Source organism: Rana temporaria, chromosome 5 (assembly GCF_905171775.1).
Source record: "Rana temporaria chromosome 5, aRanTem1.1, whole genome shotgun sequence".
NCBI lineage: Eukaryota > Metazoa > Chordata > Amphibia > Anura > Ranidae > Rana > Rana temporaria.
The window spans coordinates 256,754,889-256,777,204 of record NC_053493.1 but is presented as its reverse complement, the minus strand read 5'-3'; the positions used below and the strand labels follow the sequence as shown (position 1 = coordinate 256,777,204).

The following is a 22,316-nucleotide window of genomic DNA, read 5'->3' as shown; positions in this document are numbered from 1 at the left end:
CGTAAGCCCGCCTAATTGAAATGTGGATGATGTGGGCGTGTTTTATTTAAATTAATTGTGACCCAACGTATTTGAAGTTTTTTTTTTGATATGCATGCGCCGTTCGTGAAAGAATCCCGGTGTGCATGCTCGAAATTACGCCGCAAATCGTCAATGCTTTAGACGTGAACGTAACTTACGTACAGCCCTATTCCCGAACGACTTACGCAAACGACGTAATAGACGGAATATTTGACGTCCATACTTAACATAGGATACCCCTCATATAGCAGGGGTAACTTTACGCCGGAAAAAGCCTAACGTAATGACGTAAAAAAATGGGCCGGGCGGACGTACGTTTCTGAATCGGCGTATCTACCTAATTTGCATATTCCTCGCGTAAATCTACGGAAGCGCCACCTAGCGGCCAGCGTAAATATGCAGCCTAAGATACGACGGTGTAAGAGACTTACGCCGGTCGGATCTTAGGGAAATCGATGCGTAACTGATTCTACGAATCAGTCGCATAGATACGACCCGCAACTCAGAGTTACGACGGCGTATCCGGAGATACGCCGTCGTAACTGCTATCTGAATCCGGCCCTCTGTTTATATATCAAGATAACTCTTTGAATGTATTTCTTGTATTCAATAAAAATAATTTTTAATTTATTAAATTTATATATTTTTCAAATTTTTTTTGTATTTCTTGCACTTTAAAAATCCCACAAAAATCATTTTTTATGTGCAATTATAAAAATGTAATTTGGGTACAGCGTTGCATGACCGTGCAATTTTCAGTCAAAGTGTGACAGCATAGTCATTTCAGTGTTTTTCTAACTCTAATATTGTTCACGTATAAAAGTGAATGCTTCTAAAAATGCTTGTTAATGTTTTAAAAAACAATAAATAAATTGTGCTGCACTTGTAAGTGTTTATCACTGTGGTGCTTGTGGCTGCAAGTTAGTGAGACTGGTAAGACTGGTGTCATTGTAATTCTATAATCTATAAATTATGGACAGATCTGCCAGCCCCATCAACAATTTAAGAGGTCTCTGTCAAACCTTGTAGGCAGGAAATGATCCATGGCCTCCAAATGGTCTGACATTTCTGTACTCTAATGCCGCCTACACACGATCGGGCTTTTGCACCGTCAAATCACATCGGAATTCCGACCGAATTCCATCGCAGAAAAATAGAACATGTTCTATATCTAAACTCCGATGGAATTCATCAGAATTTCTGATGAAAAAACTCAGATGGTGCTACACACGATCGGAATTTCTGATGGAAAAAGTACGTCTGACTTTTTTCCATCGGAAATTCCGATCGTGTGTACGCAGCATAAGTTTTGCTTGACTTTTTTTAGTGTATGGGGACAGTGTGGACACTGGATTTAATTTTAGTAGTTGACATTGAGGGGGACCGCCGAGAATTCACAATTGTTTGTTTTGCGGCTGTATCACTAATTTGAAAGTGTTTTTATGTATACCTGGGGGCATGTTGGGAATCGAAGGGGATGGGGGCATCTGGGACTTCCGAAATCACCTGATATACGGCTGACCAGAAGCGTTTTACAACAGGACATGTATAACAAATATGAAGAAATGTGCCAATCTGTCCACAATTTGTGTGATGTGCAATTTGGATTTTAGCGAGCTACTCTAGGGGGAACCAGGTGCCATTTGGTTAGAACTTCCTCCACTGCCAAGACATTGGTGCAGCAAGATTTAGTGGTTTCCCAGATTTTGGTTCAATTGGTAGCATCCAACTCTATACCTAAATCTGATGTCCATTTTTCATGTAGGCAGGTGGTTGCTGCGAAAAGGGCATTGTGTAAGGCACAGGTGTCAAACACTAGGCCCGCAGGCCAAATCCAGCCCTCCAGGCCATTTCATGCGGCCCTCGCACCTCTCCTGCAGCTACAGGAGAGCTCTGGTCCTTCTCCAGACCCTTACTTTCTGTTTTCAAGCAATGCATCCAGCTTGTTCCCAGCAGCAGCATAAGAAAAGGGGGTGCACTGTGATGTAAGGGAGGGTGGGGGACTTAACTTCTGATGGTGGGGTGGCTCTTGACATCTAATGTAAGGGGAGGGAATGCGCTGGACATCCAATCTTACAGATACAATCGGCCCTTTTAATGGCAATCATAATGCTGATGTGGCCCACGATGAAATGGAGTTTGACACCCCTGGTGTAAGGGAACTGTGTATAGAGAAAGGGAATCAGACCAAGGGCATGCAGGTCTGAAGTTCATTTGGATTCAAAGGATGTGAGCAATTTATTTGGGAACCATGGGGGATGGAGGGAATGCTTAGGGGCTTGATCCGTGATGCGCCCCCTCCCCCCTCCTTGTGAGGGAGGGGGGAGTAAGGGTCCTCTTCCTTGATTCTCTTCCCCGTCCCTCCTTATCCCCCCCCCTTTTTTTTCTCTTTGTTTAGCACAAGTTGTAGGTAACAGTATGGGGATAGAGTTAGATAGAAATAAAGATAGATAGACACGGGAAAGAGGGGCTAGAGTTGTTTATATAGGGGTTATGAAAGACAGGTAAAGGAATATATACATATTTATTTTTATTAGTATTCTTGTTTGTTTTGCACAATTTGAAGGTAGATGGTAATGGGGATGGGGAGATACCTCCCCTTTAAAAGTAAGATAAATAGACACGGGTAAGCGGGGGTATAGATCTGGGGTAAAGTCACTTACATAAAGACGTGCATGCATACTTGTAGACTAGTACGCACGTATATGCATATGACTCCCCCCCCCTTTTTTTTTTTTTTCTTTTCCCTCTTGGATGGGTGGGCATGGGGAAGGGGATCTGCTCCCACGTCTCTCTATCCATCCTTTCTCTCTTGTTTATTACTTAGATCCTAGACCCAGGATAATTAAGGGCACATGCTGCGGCATAGATTCCTTTTTTTAAATGTATATTAGAGGACGGATCCATTTATGTACCTATATGTATCTTCAATGTCGTTTTTTTATTTTCTTTTATGTAGTTATGTGTATTTTGTGACTATTTTGTATTTTTATAGATGATTTGCAAATTGATTTGCAAAGTATGTAAGATTTTTAATTGTAAAAAACTCAATAAAAACAATTTAAAACACAAAGGATGTGAGCATTCTGGGTCCTTCGGGGTATCGTATGTGAGACTGAATGAAGTGTTTTACAGTATCTGTAGATATTGGAAAAGTTCACTGCTTAGTAAAACCTTTTGCACAACTGCAACAAGAATCATTTTTTTCTAAACTGTATTAGGAAGGGGACAATTTTGTATGACCCCTGTTGACTTTTATCACACAATATTTTCTTTAAACATATACAGTATATATTGATCATGAGTGTAATTGTACCTCAAGACATTCTGGGTAAGTGGAGGCAAATTTCTTCCAGTCTTCTAAAGAATAATGCTTGTGAATTGCAGTAAACAGTGTATTCTAAAAGACAAATGGGGAAAAATGAGTAACTAATAGAGAGTGCACCATGTTGAGAGTTAAACATCAAGAAGTCAAATAAGCTAAAACATGTGAACGGTTGCAATGAAAAGTAAATAGCATACAAGTATTCAGCCACCTGAATTTGTATTTTACTGCTTTTTTTTGGAGCAGGGTTCTCCAAACTGCGGCCCTGGGGCCGAATGCGGTTCTTTGCTTGCCTTTATCCGGACCTTGAGGAAATTTTTTTTCCACTGATACAAGACACTATTCTTCCCTCTGATACCAATGATGGGGCATTATTTCTCCCATTGAATCCAGTGATGGGGCACTATTAATCGCACTAACCCCAACAATAAGGGACTATTCCTCCCATTGACACCAATGATGGGGCTCTATTCCTCATACTGACCCCAATAATGGGGCACTATTAATCACACTGACACCAATGATGGTGCACTATTCCTTCTTCTGACACCAATAATGGGGCACTATTAATCTCACTGACACCAGTGACGGGGCACTATTCCTTCATCTGACACCAATGATGGGGCACTATTAATCCCGCTGACACCAGTGACGGGGCACTATTCCTTGCACTGACACCAACGACTGGGGCACTATTCCTCCCACTGACACCAATGACGGGTCACTATTCCTTCCTCTGACACCAATGATGGTGTACTATTCCTTCCTCTGACACCAATGATGGGGCACTATTAATCTCACTGACACCAGTGATGGGGCACTATTCCTTGCACTGACACCGACTGGGGCACTATTCCTCCCACTGATACCAATGATGGGTCACTATTCCTTCCTCTGACACCAGTAATGGGGCACTGTTATTCCCACTGACACCAGTGATGGGGCACTATTAGTCCCGCTGACACCAGTGATTGGGCACTATTCCTTCCACTGACACCAACAACTAGTGCACTATTCCTCCCACTGACACCCCCTTATACCAAAGATGCATTGTCTACTCCCACTGATGCCAGGATACTTTGTACTCCCCATGACCACAGTTCAGCTCTCCTAAAGTCTGTAGGATATTAAACTGGCCCTTTGTTTACAAAGTTTTGCCACATCTGTCCCAGTGATCATCTGCCACATCTGTCCCAGTGATCATCTGCACACATCTGTCCCAGTGATCATCTGCCACATCTGTCCCAGTGATCATCTGCCACATCTGTCCCAGTGATCATCTGCACACATCTGTCCCAGTGATCATCTGCACACATCTGTCCCAGTGATCATCTGCCACATCTGTCCCAGTGATCATCTGCCACATCTGTCCCAGTGATCATCTGCACACATCTGTCCCAGTGTACATCTGCACACATCTGTCCATGATCATGATCATATGCCACATATGCCACATCTGTCCCAGTGACCAATATCTGTCACACATCTTACACATCTGTCACATCTTTTCTGGGAGGAGACGCCCTGACGTTACTGCGTTTGCTAAGTGTAAGGATCCGGATATCCGGACGTACGCCTACACACAGTCTGGCCGGCTGTGTCTGCTACCTAATTTTATGCCCGCTTGATGCCTATTTTTATCTTTGGAAATGTAAGTAAGCATTTAGCTGTTCTATGTTACAATAAATCAGCGCAGTATTACGCTATATTCCTCTCTTGGTGTTTCCTTATATATCTATGGAGCCTGGATTTTAATGGTGATTACTAATGTATGGATACCGCTGGTTGAAGATAATCATTTGGGCTGCTGCTGGATTTGATTTTATGCTTATTATTCACTGAATTCTGGTAAGAGTCAGTATTATCTGTGGTGGAGGTCTCCTGTTTGTTCTGAACACAGCGTGGTTGTCATCACTGCTACCTAAAGATTCCTTTCATCACTACACCTGTGGACTGCTTTATAATCTCTTGGCTTGTCTGGACTGTCAATTTGTCCATATCAACTGCAGAGACATTCATGCTATTCAGTAGACATTCACAATTTGCACTTATTTTATTGATGGTGTTTACCACCATATATTGAATTGTTTCTATTTCATTAGTCACTGGTGTTTCACTATATTTATATTAATTTTAATTAGCGCGACTTCCCTTTTTTTATTACATCTGTCACATCTGTCTCAGTAGTCTGTCAACATGACTAAAAAATTATTTAGCAGTGAGGAGGCTTTCCATATACTCCAGAGTATGTCGGACGAGAGTAGCAGGGAACTCTCTCTGTCAGCCGTGGATAGCGAGTATGAGTCAGTAGAAAGCAGTGGCTCTGAAATGGAAACTGAGGAGGACAGAATCCTAACAAAGAGGCTCAGGAGCCTTCAAAAATTTGATAGGTAGTCAGGAAATTAAATGTGTAATGTATGCCTTTAGAATGCCTGACGGTGTTCCCTGCATGTTGGGCCTCTGTATTTGGCGAGGCTGTGGAAAAGTCTCACACATGTGGTCTCGCCATACTCAGGAGGAGTAGCAGAATGTATTTTGTGGTGTATTTTTTGCTATGTACATGATATGTGTTAGATATATCTTATAAATTTACAACTTTGTGTAAAAAAATTAAATATATTTTCATTTTCTTTCCACATTTTCCAAAAACTTGTGGAAAAAAAATGACAAGTTTAAAAGACTCTTTATGCCTCATAGAATATACTTTGTATATGTGGGTAACTCCACTGTCCTGGTGCTCCAGGGCCTTCAAAAATGTGATAGGTAGTCAGGAAATTAAATGTGTAATTTATGCTCCTAGAACACCTGATGGTGCTCCCTGCATGTGGCCGCACTGTGGAAAAGTCTCACACATGTGGTACCGCCATACTCAGGAAGAGTAGCAGAATATATTTTAGGGTGTAATTGCAAGTTTACCTTTTGCCACGTGTGAGAAATAACTTGTTAATATGACAATTTTGTGTCGGAAAAAAAAAACGTAATTTTCCAAACAATTGTGGGCCAAAAATTGCAACTTCAAAAAACTTACTATGCCTCTTACTAAATACCTTGGACTGTCATATTTACAAAAATGGGTCATTTAGGGGGTATTTGTACTGTCTTCACATTTTAGGGCCTCAAGAATTGAGATAGGCAGTCAGTACATCGGAACTGATCAATTTTCAGTGATTCGTAGTATAGCTTGCAGACACTATCTTTCACACAAACCTATTATCATGCACTTAGCAGGGTACACTGTAGCATGACTGAGTATTTGTCATTCAAAAGTGCGAGAGCAGGGAAAACTGAAAATTGGTCTGGGAAGGAAGTGGAAGAAAGTGCCAAGTATCGAGGTGGTTAAAGGGATAGGAAAAGATCAAACATAGCTGGATTTTTTTTCCAGAATTTTTTATTTTTTATTTTTCAAGACTGAAAATGTTTTAAAGAGGACATAAGCCAGTGGATGCACAATCTTCAGTTGTCTGGTTTGAGTAGGTAAACAGCTGGAATGGCAGGGAAGATTGGTAATGTGGACTCTACAAAAGTTATTGATATCAGTAGACTGCTCAGGCATAGGTGTTAACAGTTGCAATCCCCCTGATCAGTAGTGTTGCTCACGAATATTCGTATTGAGAATATTCGGCTCGAATATGGCATATTCGAGTATTCGCGAATATCTCGAATTTCGCGGCCAATATTCGCTATTCCGAATATAAAAAAAAAATTGCGAAATTTCGCTAATGCAAATTTATTTCGAACATTTTGCGAATTTTTATTTTTTTTCTGATTGGCTCTGATGCAAAAGAAGGGCGGAGAAAGTATTCTCGAATATTCGGAAATCGAATATTCGGAATATTTTATCAAAAAAAAAATGTTGTGAAATATTTTGACAACTGTGGTAGGAGAACTCCGATTGGCTCTGATGCAAAAGAAGGGCGGAGAAAGTATTCGCGAATATTCGGAAATCGAATATTGGTGATATTTTATCGAAATTTTCGCTAATGCGAATGCGAAATTGATTGCGAGATTTTGACAACTCTGATTGGCTCTGATGCAAAAAAAGGGTGGAGAAAGTATTCGCGAATATTCGATTTCCGAATATTCGCAAATACTTTCTCCACCCTTCTTTTGCATCAGAGCCAATCAGAGTTCTCCTACCACAGTTGTCAAAATATTTCACAACATTTTTCTTTTGATAAAATATTCCGAATATTCGATTTCCGAATATTCGAGAATACTTTCTCCGCCCTTCTTTTGCATCAGAGCCAATCAGGAAAAAAAAAATTCGCTAAATGTTCGCAATAAATTCGCATTAGCGAAATTTCGCAATTTTTTATTTTTTTTTAAATATCACGAATATTCGATTTTAGCGAATATTTCACGAATATTCAGCTATATATTCGTGATATATCGCGAAATCGAATATGGCGTATTCCGCTCAACACTACTGATCAGTCATCCAATGTTCATGTGATTACAGATCTTTCTAGAACACTCAATAGTGAGTATTTTTAGAGGTGAGTTTATTTTTAGTTATCTGCCTTTCCTGTATTGTCTATATGCATCACAACTCATGGTCAACTAATTTTAATAACACAATTAGACTTTTGATTGATATATTTTCCATGTTGTTCCTAGTGTGGAGTCAAAAACAATAGGAAATTCAGTGACCCTTCCATGGTCTATAGGTTGACTGGTAAAATATACTGCTGGTATATGTAAAGTGTTTGATAAACATTAGGGTTACTTGAGCTGGCTAAATAACTGAAATATATGCATAGCCATTTTTAGTCTTTAGAAACAGATGACTATTGCTGACCTTGCTCAGTGTTCTGGCCATCTCAAATGTTCCTACAGTATCCATATTGGCTGCAATTATCGGGATCCCAGTATAGGTTTGCTTGGAGTTTCTAAATGTGAAGGTGCGTACCAAATCCACCTGTAAAAAAAAAAAAAAACATAATTTTGTGATGATTTCCTGCCCAGCAGTGCCTGTATAAGTCTTACATTGGTTTTACTCACATAATTATGTAGGGCCTCTTCTCTCTCATGTATGTCACTGCTGATATCAATGACCTATTTATTTCCCACAGACCCCCAGTGCAAGGGGGGCACTTTCACAATGACCACCAACACAAGGAGGCACTTAATCAATTACCACTAAACACCATTGCAAACAAGCACTTTGCTATTGACCACCAATGCAAGGAAACACTTTACCCCTGAGCATCACATAAGGGGTCACTTCACCAGGACCAGCCAAATAAGGGACAATTCTCCACTGGCCAGCAATATAAGCTGCCAATTGTGCACTGGGCACTTCTGTAAGGTGGCTTTACACTGACCATCATTATAAGGGATACTTCTCTAGTGACTAGTAATCTAATGCTGCGTACACACAACCGTTTTTCATGGCATGAAAAATGCAATTTTTTTGATTGGTCATTAAAATTGATTGTGTGTAGGCTCCAGAGCATTTGTCTCGACGTGAAAAATGGCCATTAAAAGTTTAGAACATGCTCTAATTTTTCTTGTCGTTTTTCACGTCGAGAAAAAACGGTCGTGTGTAGGCTTTAACGACGGGAAACAACGCGCATGCTCAGAAGCAAGTTATGACATGGGAGCACTCGTTCTGGTAAAACTAGAGTTTGTAATGGAGATAGCACATTCGTCACGCTGTAACAGACTGAAAAGCGCGAATCGTCTCTCACCAAACTTTTACTAACACAAAATAGGCAAAAGCAGCCCAAAGGGTGGCGCCATCCGAATGGAACTTCCCCTTTATAGTGCCGTCATACGTGTTGTACGTCACCACGCTTTGCTCAATCATTTTTTTTTCACGATCGTGTGTATGCAAGGCAGGCTTTACAAAAATCACGTTGAGAAAAACGTTGTTTTTTCTATGACATTAAAAATGGTCGTGTGTACGCGGCAAAGGAGGACAATTCAATGCTCCCTGTAAGCTGTAGTACATGGTACATGTAGTACAGCCGCTGGTTGTTAAGTAGTCATCTATTTTAAGGAAATTCTTCTTAAGCACCCCCCATGATCCCTTCATGACAGATCTCTTTTATATTGAAAAAAAGCATTTTTAGAACACTCATAGAACCCAGACATCAATTGTAATTTCAATAATTTAACAAATATGCCTAAACATGGTGCAGTAAACAAACCCAAAACGAACCACTAAATCATCTTATAGATTGCTGTCTATATGTACATTAGTAGAGGATACTAACTATACAACATGAAAATATTACCCAGAAGTTAGCCCTGTTAAAGTGTCCCTGTTGCCACACAAAAAAAAAGAATGGTAAAAAACGCACAACTCTCATTAGTTCCACCTGCTGACCTCCACATCATTACAGGAGAAAGTAGAGGACAGCAAGCAAAACCTGTGAATGATACAGTATAAGCGACCCAGGAGATCAACACTCCTGGAAGTTTTTCTCAGGATCAGAGGGACATTTAGTAGGGAGGCAGCAGTTAAGGTAAGTATTTTCACCAGCCTTTCAGGCCTGAAGAAGGAGCTCATGCTCCGCAAACGCGTCGCCTGTTGGCTCATCCGCCCTGGAAGTGTAGTCATTCTTGTGGCTCTCTGCGTGCGATCCAAGGACAGGAAGTGTCAGCTATCACCGGCGCAGCCTTCTCCTAGACACCGCAGCCATCACCCGACAGATTCTACACACTCCCCAGACGTCCAGCACTATATGCCTACTGTGAACGTACCTTTGTGAGTACCTCATGTACACATGTTATTAAACTATCATCTGATTTATTGCACTTAGAGTGGCAATCTATGCGGATTGCTACACCCCTTGATTGGAAGATTTCCAGGGTTTTTGGTCTCTGTGGATTGAGTGGCTTTAACATTTTAATGATCTAATCCTTTCGTATCCCACTGACTGTGGAAGAGCCTGTGTATCCCCATAGACTTATTGCAGTGTGGACTGTATGTGGTGGGTGTATGAGGTGTGCTGCCGGCAGGTCTCTGAGTTGTTTGATTTTTTAATGTTTTCATCAGTGGTAGTTTTTTGCACTCAATTATTTCAACCATTTTTTAATAAAGGTTATTTATTAAGTTCATGGTGTTCCTTTATCAGGTTTCTTGGTGATCTCTAATCCCCATTTTTTTTTTTTAAGAAAGCATTGTTGAGGCTGGATACATGAGAGGAGGCTGTGGCACCAGCAGCTGCCAAAAAATTAGGGGTTAGTGTGGCCTATTTTAGGGAGGTGATAAGAGAGCTATAGCAGTAGTAATGATACAGGTTCATTTGTCCTTTGAGGCTAGGTTCACATCTGTGTGATACAGGAATGCATGCATTGCATGCCAAAACACATATTAACAAAGGACCGTGTGCTTTGATGTGGTGCAAATTTTTATAAAAACTTCTATACTTCTTTGGTGTTTATAGGTCAGCCTGCTGAAATGAAGGACTGCTTTAAAACGCGAAGCTCTAAAACACGTATAAATGCACAAACAACATGATTTTACCTGCATAAGTGTGAACGGTGCATCAAAATGGAAGGACCAGGCTCGCTTAAAGGGGTTGTAAAGGTACAAATTTTTTTTTTTTCTAAATAGCTTCCTTTACCTTAGTGCAGTTCTCCTATCGGAGATACATTACGCCAGCAGAAAGATCCGCTGATGTGTTTTTAAAAAAAATTGTCGCTGTTCTTTTGTTTATAGCGCAAAAAATAAAAACTGCAGAGATGATCAAATACCACCAAACGAAAGCTCTATTTGTGGGGGGGAAAAACATAAAGATTTAGATTCAGTGTTGCATGACCACGCAATTGTCATTCAAAGTGCAACAGCACTGAAAACTGAAAATTGGTCTGGGCAGGAAGGGGGTGAAAATGCCCTGTATGGAAGGGGTTAAAAAAATTACAAAACACATCATTCTGTCACTTGCAATACATTAGGGAAACCCACAAGGTACCCTACTCTAATACACTTATTTAGACTTGATCAGTGCATGACAATATGAGAAGAAGTGTTCTCGAACTGTATCTCTACATCTTGTGATTGCTGATGAAGGACATTCCTGGGATTGCTGCTTATTGTGCCTTGGGCTCTGTGCTAATGAAGAAGACAAAGAACATGCTCTCTATAACGCCAAGATACACTACAAGATGTACTGTGTTGTATTATAATACACACCCTTGCAGAACTTCTGCACCATACTGCAGTACCTGCACTGCCAGAACCTGGAAACATTTTTATCAGGTTGGCTTCCTATTCAATTTCAGCATGTCCCCAGTCTCCAACTACAAGTGTATTATATCCACAGTCTCTGACCATCTCCTATAGCATGTCTGCAGTCTCTGATCATCTTCTATACTAAAGTATGTCCACAGTATGAGTATAACATATGATCCCTTGTTCATGTCATAAGTAGAAACTCATCTATATTATTATTAATATTATTGTTGTTATTATACAGGATTTATATAACACCAACAGTTTGAACAGCACTTTTCAATATAAAGGGGACAATGCCATTACAACACAGTTAAATACAGAAGGAATGGGAGGGCCCCTCTCATGGAGCCTAAAATATATATCTTGTAAGGACCATCATTGTTCCAGGAGCACGTAGGTGCAGGCTATTTTCTCCACAGCAGGTGGCACTCTTCCATGGCAGCCCTGTTGCTGGAGAGGAAGTCAACAGGAACAGGTTCCTCTATGGTTTTCTGGATCACTGGGGAAGCTATTCCATTGGATGCTGCTGCCCAATGTGACTCTGGCAGCCATCTTGGGTCAGCGAGAGCCTATTTAACCACTTGCCCACCGCAGTACGAGAAAATACGTCCTCTGTTTGTACGGTGATATCTGAATGATGCCTGCAGCTACAGGCATCATTCAGATATCACCGTCTTCAGCCGGCGATTCTGTGCACAATAAGAATGATCAATGCGGCAGTTCCGCCGCTTGGCCGTTCTTAAAGACAGAGGGAGGGGACGTCCCTCCCCCCGCCATCCGGTGCTTCTCCGGGCTCTCCCGTGCCTCGGGGGCCGGGAGAGCGAATCGGCCAGCGCTGGCTGGGGAAGCATAGAGGTGACTGGTGACCATTTGGTCACCAGTCATCTCTATGATCGTCGGAATCCCGGGCGTGACGGGCATACCCGGAAGTAAACAAAGCCGCAATCGCGGCTGTCGGTGTGAGATCGGTGAATGTTTTTTCACCGATTTCATGCTTGTAAGCCTGTCACACTGATTCCTATTACAAGGGATGTTTAAAAGTGATCAAAAAACTAAAAATAAAAAATAAAAGTGTAAAAATAAAAAAAATAAGTAAAATAAAAATAAAATGTAATTTTCTTTTTTAAACGCCCCTATCCCCGGTAGCTCGCGCGCAGAAGCGAACACGCATGCAAGTCCCACCCACATATGTAAACGCCGTTCAAACCCCACATATGAGGTATGGTCGCGTGCGCTAGAGCGTGTGCAACAATTCCAGCACTAGACCTCCTCTGTAACTCGAAAATAGTAACCTGTAAAAAAAATTAAAGCGTCGCCTATGGAGATTTTGAAGTACCGAAGTTTGACGCCATTCCATGAGTGTGCGAAATTTTAAAGCGTGACATGTTAGGTATCTATTTACTCGGCGTAACATCATCTTTCACATTATACAAAAAAATTGGGCTAACTTTTCTGTTTTGTTATTTTTTAATTCATGAAACCGTTTTTTTCCCCAAAAAAAGGTGTTTGAAAAATGATTGCGCAAATACCGTGCGAGAAAGAAAGTTGCAATGACTGCCATTTTATTCCCTAGGACGTCTGCTAAAAAAAAAATATATAATATTTTCTAGCAAAATATTTAGATTTTTACATGAAGGAGAGAAGTGCCAAAATAGGCCTGGTGGTCAAGTGGTTAAGTTACGTTTTGCCGCACTTTGGAGAGTGGACAGAGTGGGGACAGGTACCCTGTCTGTGAGGGACAGGAACAGAGCTAGGGAAAGGTTCCTGACAAGGAGGGTAAGCACAGGGCTTCATGCTTGCTGGACATTCTCTAATTTTTGGCCAGGCCACATTCAGTCCCCTCCTAACAGATGCTGTAATTCTGACTTGAATCTACTCCTGTCACACTACTGAGCTGTGAGTGTGCCTAGCAGGGTGGCCTTCCCACTGTGCTTGTTGTGAACTGTTGTTGCATTTCTTCAATATAAGTTTTATTGCACTAGCCTGTGTGAATTATTGACTCTGTACCACGCTGCACCCCACCTACACTTGTTGTAGTCGGCAGGATATGTCACAGGCAGCAGGTGCGGAAAGAGATTTAGGCTACAATATGGCTCTGTTAGGATCGCCTTAGCCCTAATACCGAAAATCAATGGCTTCAACATCCCGCTAGCAGAATGGGAGGAAGAATGGAGATTGCTGCGCACCTGTACCAAGTCCCAGCCCAGCTGGTGGTGGAGCTGGCCATTAATGCTTTGAAGGCCAATGCTCACCATATGCGGTGGCCATGCAGAACCTGTAGAGGTGCCTAGAAAAGAAGGATGTTTGTGGATGTGCGGATACTACCGATTCAAACCGTATATTAAAGGATCAATTCATCATTGGCCTGAAGGCAGGTCCAGTCCAGAGGGCTTTTCAGGAAAACATTTAAGCGCAACTCAACTTTTCCTTTCATGATATAATGGTAGATGGGATTGCAGGGTAACAAGAAGAAGCATAAACAACAGTGGCATTCACCCAGAAATTTGAGACTGCGTACCTCAAGTGGGAGGCCCTAGCACCCCTGTTAGCCATGCAAATGACACTAACAAAGCTGGCTCAGGAAAGACTCACCCCAGCACCAGATGGGTGAGAACCCTTTGTGCAAGGACCCAAAAGAAGACAGAAAATGCTGGTGGTGTGGTTGGTATGGACACATATCCAAGAACTGTGGGTGGTCTGGATCAAGGAATCCTCCTAGGCCGTCGTTAAACTACTAACTCCCTGAGCAGAGGGATGACTCCTGGGACAGGCAACATAAAGATCTGAAAGGTCTGAAGGGATGGTTGCTACTAGTCCAGTGATTTCAACAATGCTCAACCATGTCTGATTGATACTGGGTCAGAGGTCACCTAAATGGAATATGACTTCTATATACAAAGGTGTGGAGCCCAGGGACAGCTGGATCCTTGCTGGCTGTCCTTTAGAGGGGACAAAAAAATATAATTTGGTTGAAAGCATCACTTGGGCAAAGATTCAAACCGAGCACCAAGTAGTGGGATGGGTCAGAGTAGTTGTGACCCACTGCCTAGTTAACTCTGCAGTGCCTGTGTGCTGGGCATGAACATCTTGAAAGATTTGAATCTGACCCTCTTGTAAGCTAAATATGAACATTTGGGCTGACAGGCCTGCAGTTGTGGCCTGCGAGCAGTGTGTCTCAGAGTACTTCAAGCTGTTGAGGCACAGTGCAGAGCAGAGCCACCAAGAAACAGCCTGAGCGAGTGGGGTGGTCTGTAACTCCCAAAAGCAAATATTAATAATGACGCTGCTACAGGAGGTGGTCTAGTCCCTGCCAGGGGGGCCCACAAGAAGCTACCTTTATGGTAGAGCCCTGCAAGGACCCCGTGATGCCAGGAGAGTAATTGATGGGCCATACCCTGTGTAAGGTCCACCACGGAAGGGTGTTGGTACAGCTCATCAGTCTGGAAACAATGACCTATCCAGCCCTGTTGCATTGGCCAACATATATGCTGTGCCTTGCCATTGCATCTCAATGGCCCAGCCAAGGTTTGAGGCCATATGTACCAGCTTACAGGCGGACATGGTTTCTTGCTTATTTTCCTTGACGTAGCAGAACCTGCTCCATCAGCTACTGGAAAAACACTTGTTTGTGTATGCCACTAGCCCTGAAGACTATGGAATCACAGAAGCCATTGACCGTCCTATTCATACAGGGGGACACCGCTCATCTGTGAGCAATACCCCTACATTCTTCCAGCACTGTGCCAAGAGGTTAACAAGTTGCTTCACGACATGCTGCAAGGTTTAGTTATCTGGGAAAGTTGCAGCCCACGGGCTGCCGCTATTGTGTCAGTGCGCAAGAAAGATAGCAGTCTACAATTCTGTGTGGACTGAACACGTTCACCCACGGGGATGTTGACCCCCTCCTGTGGGTTAAAGAATCACTAATGGCCCTTGGGCAAGCCAAGTTCTCCTCTTCTCTGGATCTGGCCAGTGGCTACTGGCAGGTCCCCGTACAAGATCAAGACCATCTTTATCATACCCCTGAGCCTCTTCAAGTTTAACTCTATGCTCTTTGGCACCAGTAATGCCCCTATCACCTTTCAGCACCTAATCTTCTCAAAGACATTTGAGGAACACGTGCAACATCTAGACTGGGTGTTCACCCCTTTAGCACAATATGGTCTGAAACTTAAACCCAGCAAATGCCATCTGATGTGGCAGAAGATCCAGTACTTGGGGCATGTGGTCGAAGCTTGAGGCATGTCCACAGACCCAGGTAAAGGATAAACTGTCCAAAGTTGGCAACCTCCCAAAACCATCACAGAGTTGTGTTTCCTACCTTTCTGTTGAGTTACTACCGACAGTTCATCCTAAAATTCACCCAGATCACCAACCCACTTACCCAGCTATTGTGTGGACACAGTACACAAAATAAGGCCATTTCTCAGTGGAGTGTCCGGGAAAAGACGTGGAAGACATAGCAGTTATGACTGGCACCCACTGACTTGTGTGCCATTGGAAAGTCAAGTCCTGATCCTCGAGTTAAAAGAGAAGTATGGGTTTTTTTGCTTGTTTTTTATTCAAACTTACCTCGGTGGATGAAGCATCAGACTGATGCTGCAGCTGTCCCCCGTCATCTCTGCACTGAGATCCAAGCCACCGAACATCGCCGATGGCCCGGTTTTCACAAATCCCATAGAGGAAAGCTGCTGACTGTCAGTCAGCATCTCTCCTCTCTGCTTCTCCACGTTCACTGGAGCGCTGAGCTGTGGAGGGGTGGTGAGAGGCTGTCTCAGCATCTCAGTGGCTTGCTGAGACGATAAGACTGCCATCAATCAAGGCAGCTGGCGGATCCAGACTTGGAAGTCGGGATGACGCGCTGCCTCGACTGATGGCAGTGACATCAGCATAGAGCGGACTTCAGATTGCTCTTCGCTGAAAACGTGTCACAGGAGTGCAAAACGAATTGCACTCCTGTGACCCATAGGAGAAGCCCAGCCTAAAAAGTTAAGGCTGGACTTCTCCTTTAAGGCAACAGAGCTCTATAGGCAGGAGGAGTGGGTCCTGATTCAACAAAAGGACATAGACCTTTTTCAGGTACAGCGCTATCTGAATTATTGACTCGTATCATGCTGCAACCCACCTACAAACATAATGCAAAAAAAATCATATGTAGTTTGCACTCTAGTGTGTATGTAATGTTATTAGGTACATCTCTGCATATTTCGATATAATGCACAGAAGAAAAGTGTTCCTAGAAAGTATTTTGCAATAATAGTAACAGTATTTTTGCAATCAGCATTTTAGCATATTTGTAAAGCCAAAGTCCTATAATAAGGCCAAGGCTCAAAATGTCAAGTCCTGAGCCACTATCCAGGCATTAAGAGTTACATTCCACCAGTTGCCCCACCCCTAAGTCCGTCCCTGAACACGCCCTTGTTAATTATCTCATAAAATTACACTGTTAAATGTTTTAAGCAGATTTAAGTTCCAAAAATAAATATTAACAACAACCTATACAATATTAACATAAACTATATCAGTGCAGCCCAGGGATGGACTGGTCATTGGGACTACAGGGAGTTTCCCGGTGGGCCGATGGCTCAGTGGGCCTGCTTCAGTGACAGCGGACCGCCTTCCCCCTCTCACTTCTGCCTAATCTTGTCCCATAAGGGGGGGCACCGAACTGATTCTTTGCCCCGGGTGAAATAATGTCTAGCTTCCCCCACTGGTACTGCCTATAAGAGTACCAGTACCAGCCGTTCTACTCTAATAAAGTAGAATGGCTAGTGAAGGGGGAGAGGGGGCTTGGGTGGCCAGAGGGGTGCGGGAGTTGTCCGGCCGCCATGGGAGAGACCTGTCAAAGTGGGCCAGTCTGGATGAAGTCCAGGGCCAAATTTTTGTCCCAGTCCAGCCCTGGTGCAGCCTCACTGTGCTCATCAAATACAGCTTTACGGTGCCCATCAATGCAGTCTTACTGTGCCCATTATTGCAGCCTCACTGTGTCCATCAAATGCAGCTTTACGGTGCCCATGAATGCAGCCTCACTGTGCCCATCAATGCAGCCTCACTGTGCCCATAAAATGCAGGTTTACGGTGCCCATGAATGCAGCCTAACTATACCCATCAATACACACTTGACGTTCAGGAGAAAGATCAAGACTCATCTCTTTTGATACCAAAGGAGACAGGAACAACAAGTGCCCAAGTTTAAGAGGCGATTAAGTTCGCATGTGTTGCGCTATATAAGTTTTCATTCATTCACTCTCACTGTGCCCATCATTTCAGCCTCACTGTGCCCATGAATGCAGCCTCACTGTGCCCGTGAACACAGCCTCACTGTGTCTGTGAACACAGCCTCACTGTGCCCGTGAATGTAGCCTCACTGTCACTGTGTCTGTGAACACAGCTTTACTATGCCCTATCATCAATACTCACCTGGATGATGGATCACACACACACAGCGGGCATCTCCCGCTGTGTGTCACAGAGTGGGGGTCTGTTCGGCGGCGTGGTGTAACAAGATCCCACCCACCTAGACCGGCTCATTTCATAGGTGGAACCAAGAAGTGAGGAGAGGCACTGTGAGCTCAACCTCTCAGTCTGCTGCAAACAGAGTGTGCCAGCTTGTATTTAAACTGGTCGCAATGTATGTAGCTTCTGACAGGCTGCACAAGAAGAACTATAGGTGACAGGTGTCCCAAATTTGGGATCTCTGTGACCCCAAGTCATCAAACCACAACCCTCAAAGCTCGATTTTTTTTTATTTTGGTATTTGTTTATGTTCATGTTCACCTGCCTACCCTGATTGTACGTCTCTGCCGTGATGTCCCTTCAGAGCTCTGTGCCGTGATCCGTAATTCCCAGGTGCATGCGTGGGAGTGACATCATCCCGGCGCGGCCAAACAGATGGCTGGAGGAAGCAAACCCAGAATGAAGACTGGATGAAGATGGAAGCACCTTCAGTGGTGACAGTGCACCTCTGAAAGGCTTTATTGTAAGGTAAGTATTACTTCATGTACTAGTATGCAATGCATACTAGCAAATTATGCCATTCTCTTACCGGGTTAAAAAAAATGCAGGTTACTAGCGATTTAAGCAGCGCATCTCATCACAATAATTTAGTGTGATCATAAGAAAACAATTGTTGTCAATGCATTATCACACTTGGTCTGAACAAGCCCTAAGACATAACGGAAATGGATATCCTGCCCTGTCTTTGTGCACATTTGCAGGGAAAATGATGGAGACATTAGCAGGAGCAATCAAGGCCCATCCCTCTAATGTGCTTGCAGAATGCAGATGCAGCCTGCAATGCAGTGCTATTTTCCAGCAGTGCTCACAGATATGTCTATCACATGTATTAACAGTTTGCTTCTCAGTCAGCAGTTATAGGGGGGAGTCAAATTGTATTACCTTGAATTACCCATGCCTGCTACAAATATCTCCTGAAGTTGTTATGACAGAGCAGTTTCCCAGAAAGGCACTTTGTCAGTGGGAGACACCCACCCACTATAGTGAAAGCAGCGCGTCTGCTGCATGAAAGCCTTGAAGGTGACTTCTCACTGCAGTGTAATGTAAAAGCAGCTCTCCAAACTGATAGTAACATGTGAAGGCCACACATTATTATTATTATTATTATTATACAGGATTTATATAGCACCAACATTTTGTTAAATGCTTTACAATATAAAAGGAGATGGTACAGTTACAATAAATTAAAATACAAGAGGGTCCTGTTCATAATAGCTTACAATAGAATAGATTATTTGCAAACATCATAAAACTAAAAACAAAAATAAGGAAGTCTACCCTATTCACAAAAAATATAGATTGCATTTTTTAACATGAGAAAAACTAAAAGATAGATAGCTACAGTCACTATATTGTTCTAATAAATGTAATCAGATCATTCAGCAGTGCATAGGTTAATCCCTCCCTAGACTCAGGTAGCACTGAATGTAACTAGAGTTGTGTGTCCGGTATGCAGAACAAAGTGCTTGGAGAATTCTTGAATATGCCGTCTTTGTCATTTGTGTTGTAGGTACTATAAGCCTAGCATTTAGAATGTCCTTCCCAGATTTATCCACCTCTAACTGGAGCTGCGAGTTCTGTATTCTTTGCTGCCAAGGTGAATTAATGAATGCCACAAGGTGAGAGTCTAGCACAGTCCTATACCCACTCCCCTGTACTGCTCAGCCAGCCTACGGTCAACCTCTTCTGATACACTCCAGTGTGCCCCATACACATAGGCGTGCGCACAGGGTGTGCCAGGTGTGCCCAGGCACATCCTAATCATCCTGTACAGCACAGATTTCCCCTACTGCCCTGCCCCCCTTTCCCCCACAGTGCCGCCGGCTTCCCTCCTCTCCTCTGCCACAGGCTGCTGGTGTAGGCACACACAGGGGGATGTTTTAGGATGAGCGGGGACGGGGTCGGTAAATATGTGATTTACTAGCGCCTCACACAGTGAGTGATCGGTAGCGTGTGTTTGAGCTTTGGGGTGCACACCCTAATCCAATAGGCTGCGCACACCTATGCCCATACAGTACCAACTTGGGGCTATGCTACAAATCCAAAGACATGCAATGCTACTGGTGTCTGTAACTTAATGTGTTATTTCTACATAAAAACTTTACAGTCTAGCCTCCTGCACCTAAACGCAGGTAAACGCAGTGTGAATTACCGGTATACCATTTATACATGCATTCATATGCGTTCTGAAATGTCCTATACATGCACGTATGCCATTGCTAGTGTGATTGATGCCAAAACTAGATAAAAAAATTTAAACGTATGAACCTGCAAAAGAATTATTATTATATACGTAAAATGTGACTTTGCTTATCTATTGAGCACTGGTCCAGATTAGTTCTGTCAATCATCAGAAGTTCCCGAAAGATTAGCAGTGAGGGGTTGGTGAAGAGTTACAAATGAATATGAAATAACAGAATAGCACTCACCTCTGATCTGCTTTTAAGGCTACTCCTCTTTGGTCTGAGAAGGACATCTTTGAAGTCCAATTTGAGGTCTGCATCCACCCTTGGCATTTTTGGATTAAACTGATCTTTCTGTCCTGTACTGCAGAGATCCTGTTATTGTTACAGTGTATGTACCAGATCCTAACCTTGAACGAGCAAAGCCTGAATGTTCTTCGGCAAGAGTATTTATAGTGTAGGAAAAGCCAGCGGTGAACGCACAAGCCCCATATCTTTATTAGGCAAGTGCTGTTTTTAGAAAGTGCTTTTGTAGAGCACAGCGGCAGGACTCTAGTCTTTCCCTTCTGTTCAGGCGGCTGCCAGTGTGTGAGTGGAATAACAGACTCACAGCACAATCAAATGACAGAACTGCACTGACAGGATCCAGCAGCCAGCTTAGTGTCTCTGGAGGTAGTCTGCAGCTCTCCTTCCTGTACAACAGAGCTGTGAATGAATGCATGCTGGGCAGAAAAAAAAAACCCTTAAGGGTTCATGTTGATGAGCGTTCAAGTCAATCGCTGTGTTTTCTATCTGAACGCAAGCAGCAGTATGCATTGTTTGCCAAGAAAGGGTTGTGTTTGCTTTGCCTGCAGTTCAAATGCACCTTAATAGGGCATTCTGCGTTCAAAGAAACCCAATGCAACGCAAAGCAGGTCAAACACAGTCTCTGAACTGCCGTATGTACTGTTTAATAAAACCCAAACATAGGTCACAAAATGTCATTTAAATATATCCCTCAATAGCCACAAAGAATATAAATCCACCTTGTGCCCATCAAAAGCTATTGCACGAATGGTTAAAGTGGATGTAAACCCTCATATATACCCAGTGAAGTGAACAGTCTCAGGTGATACAAAGAGATGAAACAAATCTCCCTACATAAGTTTTACATGTATATCTTCTGTCTTCATCTGTATATATCCTTTAGAAAATGCACATTGTGTTAGAAAATATTCTTCCTGTTTCAGCAGTGGGAGGGGAGTCTGGACATACACTGTGTGACAGCTGATTGGAGGAAAGGCACACCCCCCTCCCCCTCCACATAGGCAGAAGAACAAAGAAACGTCCAGAACTGTGATGTGAATAGACAGGCTCTCTGCTTATCTGTCTCTATGTTACCTCCCCGACACAAATTTTCAGCTGCTTTTATCTCCTGCTGATAACAGAGGAACAGAGCAGCAGAAAGACCCGGCACTCAGAGGTTTGGAGAGAGATAAGTAAACACTAGAGATATATGTGCCGAGGTCAGATTTCACAAATTGAGTTTACATCCATTTTAAGGCAGTAGTAAACGCTTTAAAATGAAAAAGAAAAGAGGTTTCCTCCTGCAAGGTAATAACATAATGTGCTAGTATGCATCACATAAAAAGACTTACTTTGAAACAAAGCCCTCCAGCGGCACGCTGTCACCACTGTAGAGGCTTCCATCTTCACCCGGTCTTCTTTCTGGGTTCGCGGACTGAGGCCACTATAAAAAAAATAATTGCGCTCCCACCTAGAAAATTTAAAATTATCATACAAACTCAAGTGTCCTTCAACAATAGTGTTCATACAAAAAAAAAAAACATGCAAGTTCATAAATACTAGGGTTAACTTATGAATGGCAAAGTCCATATAAATTGAATTGGATAAGGAAAACTTGACAGCAGGTGAATCTACTCTGATGTTCTGTTCATCTAGTAAAAGAAAGGCATTCACAGCCGCTTACCAGATAGAAGATCGTATAACGCCCATCAAAATATACACCAGCCAGGCCAGGATAGTCATCCGGGGATTCCTCCTCCAGGACACACCGTTCACGTTGTGCTGAATTCCGTTCGGCTTA

The 22,316-nt window shown here is 42.8% G+C and overlaps 1 protein-coding gene across 1 annotated transcript in view; it reads right to left on the bottom strand.

Annotated features, from left to right (window-relative positions):
• GMPR (guanosine monophosphate reductase) overlaps positions 1 to 20,915 on the bottom strand; it is a 101,238-nt gene extending 80,323 nt beyond the window's left edge. The window contains exons 1-3 of the mRNA XM_040353755.1: positions 20,477 to 20,915; positions 8,145 to 8,264; positions 3,338 to 3,421 (exon numbers count right to left, since the gene is read on the bottom strand). Coding sequence (XP_040209689.1) covers positions 3,338 to 3,421; positions 8,145 to 8,264; positions 20,477 to 20,563 — 291 coding nt within the window. The 5' untranslated portion in view covers positions 20,564 to 20,915. The remainder of the gene's footprint in view (positions 1 to 3,337; positions 3,422 to 8,144; positions 8,265 to 20,476) is intronic.
• Positions 20,916 to 22,316: the final 1,401 nt, after the last annotated feature.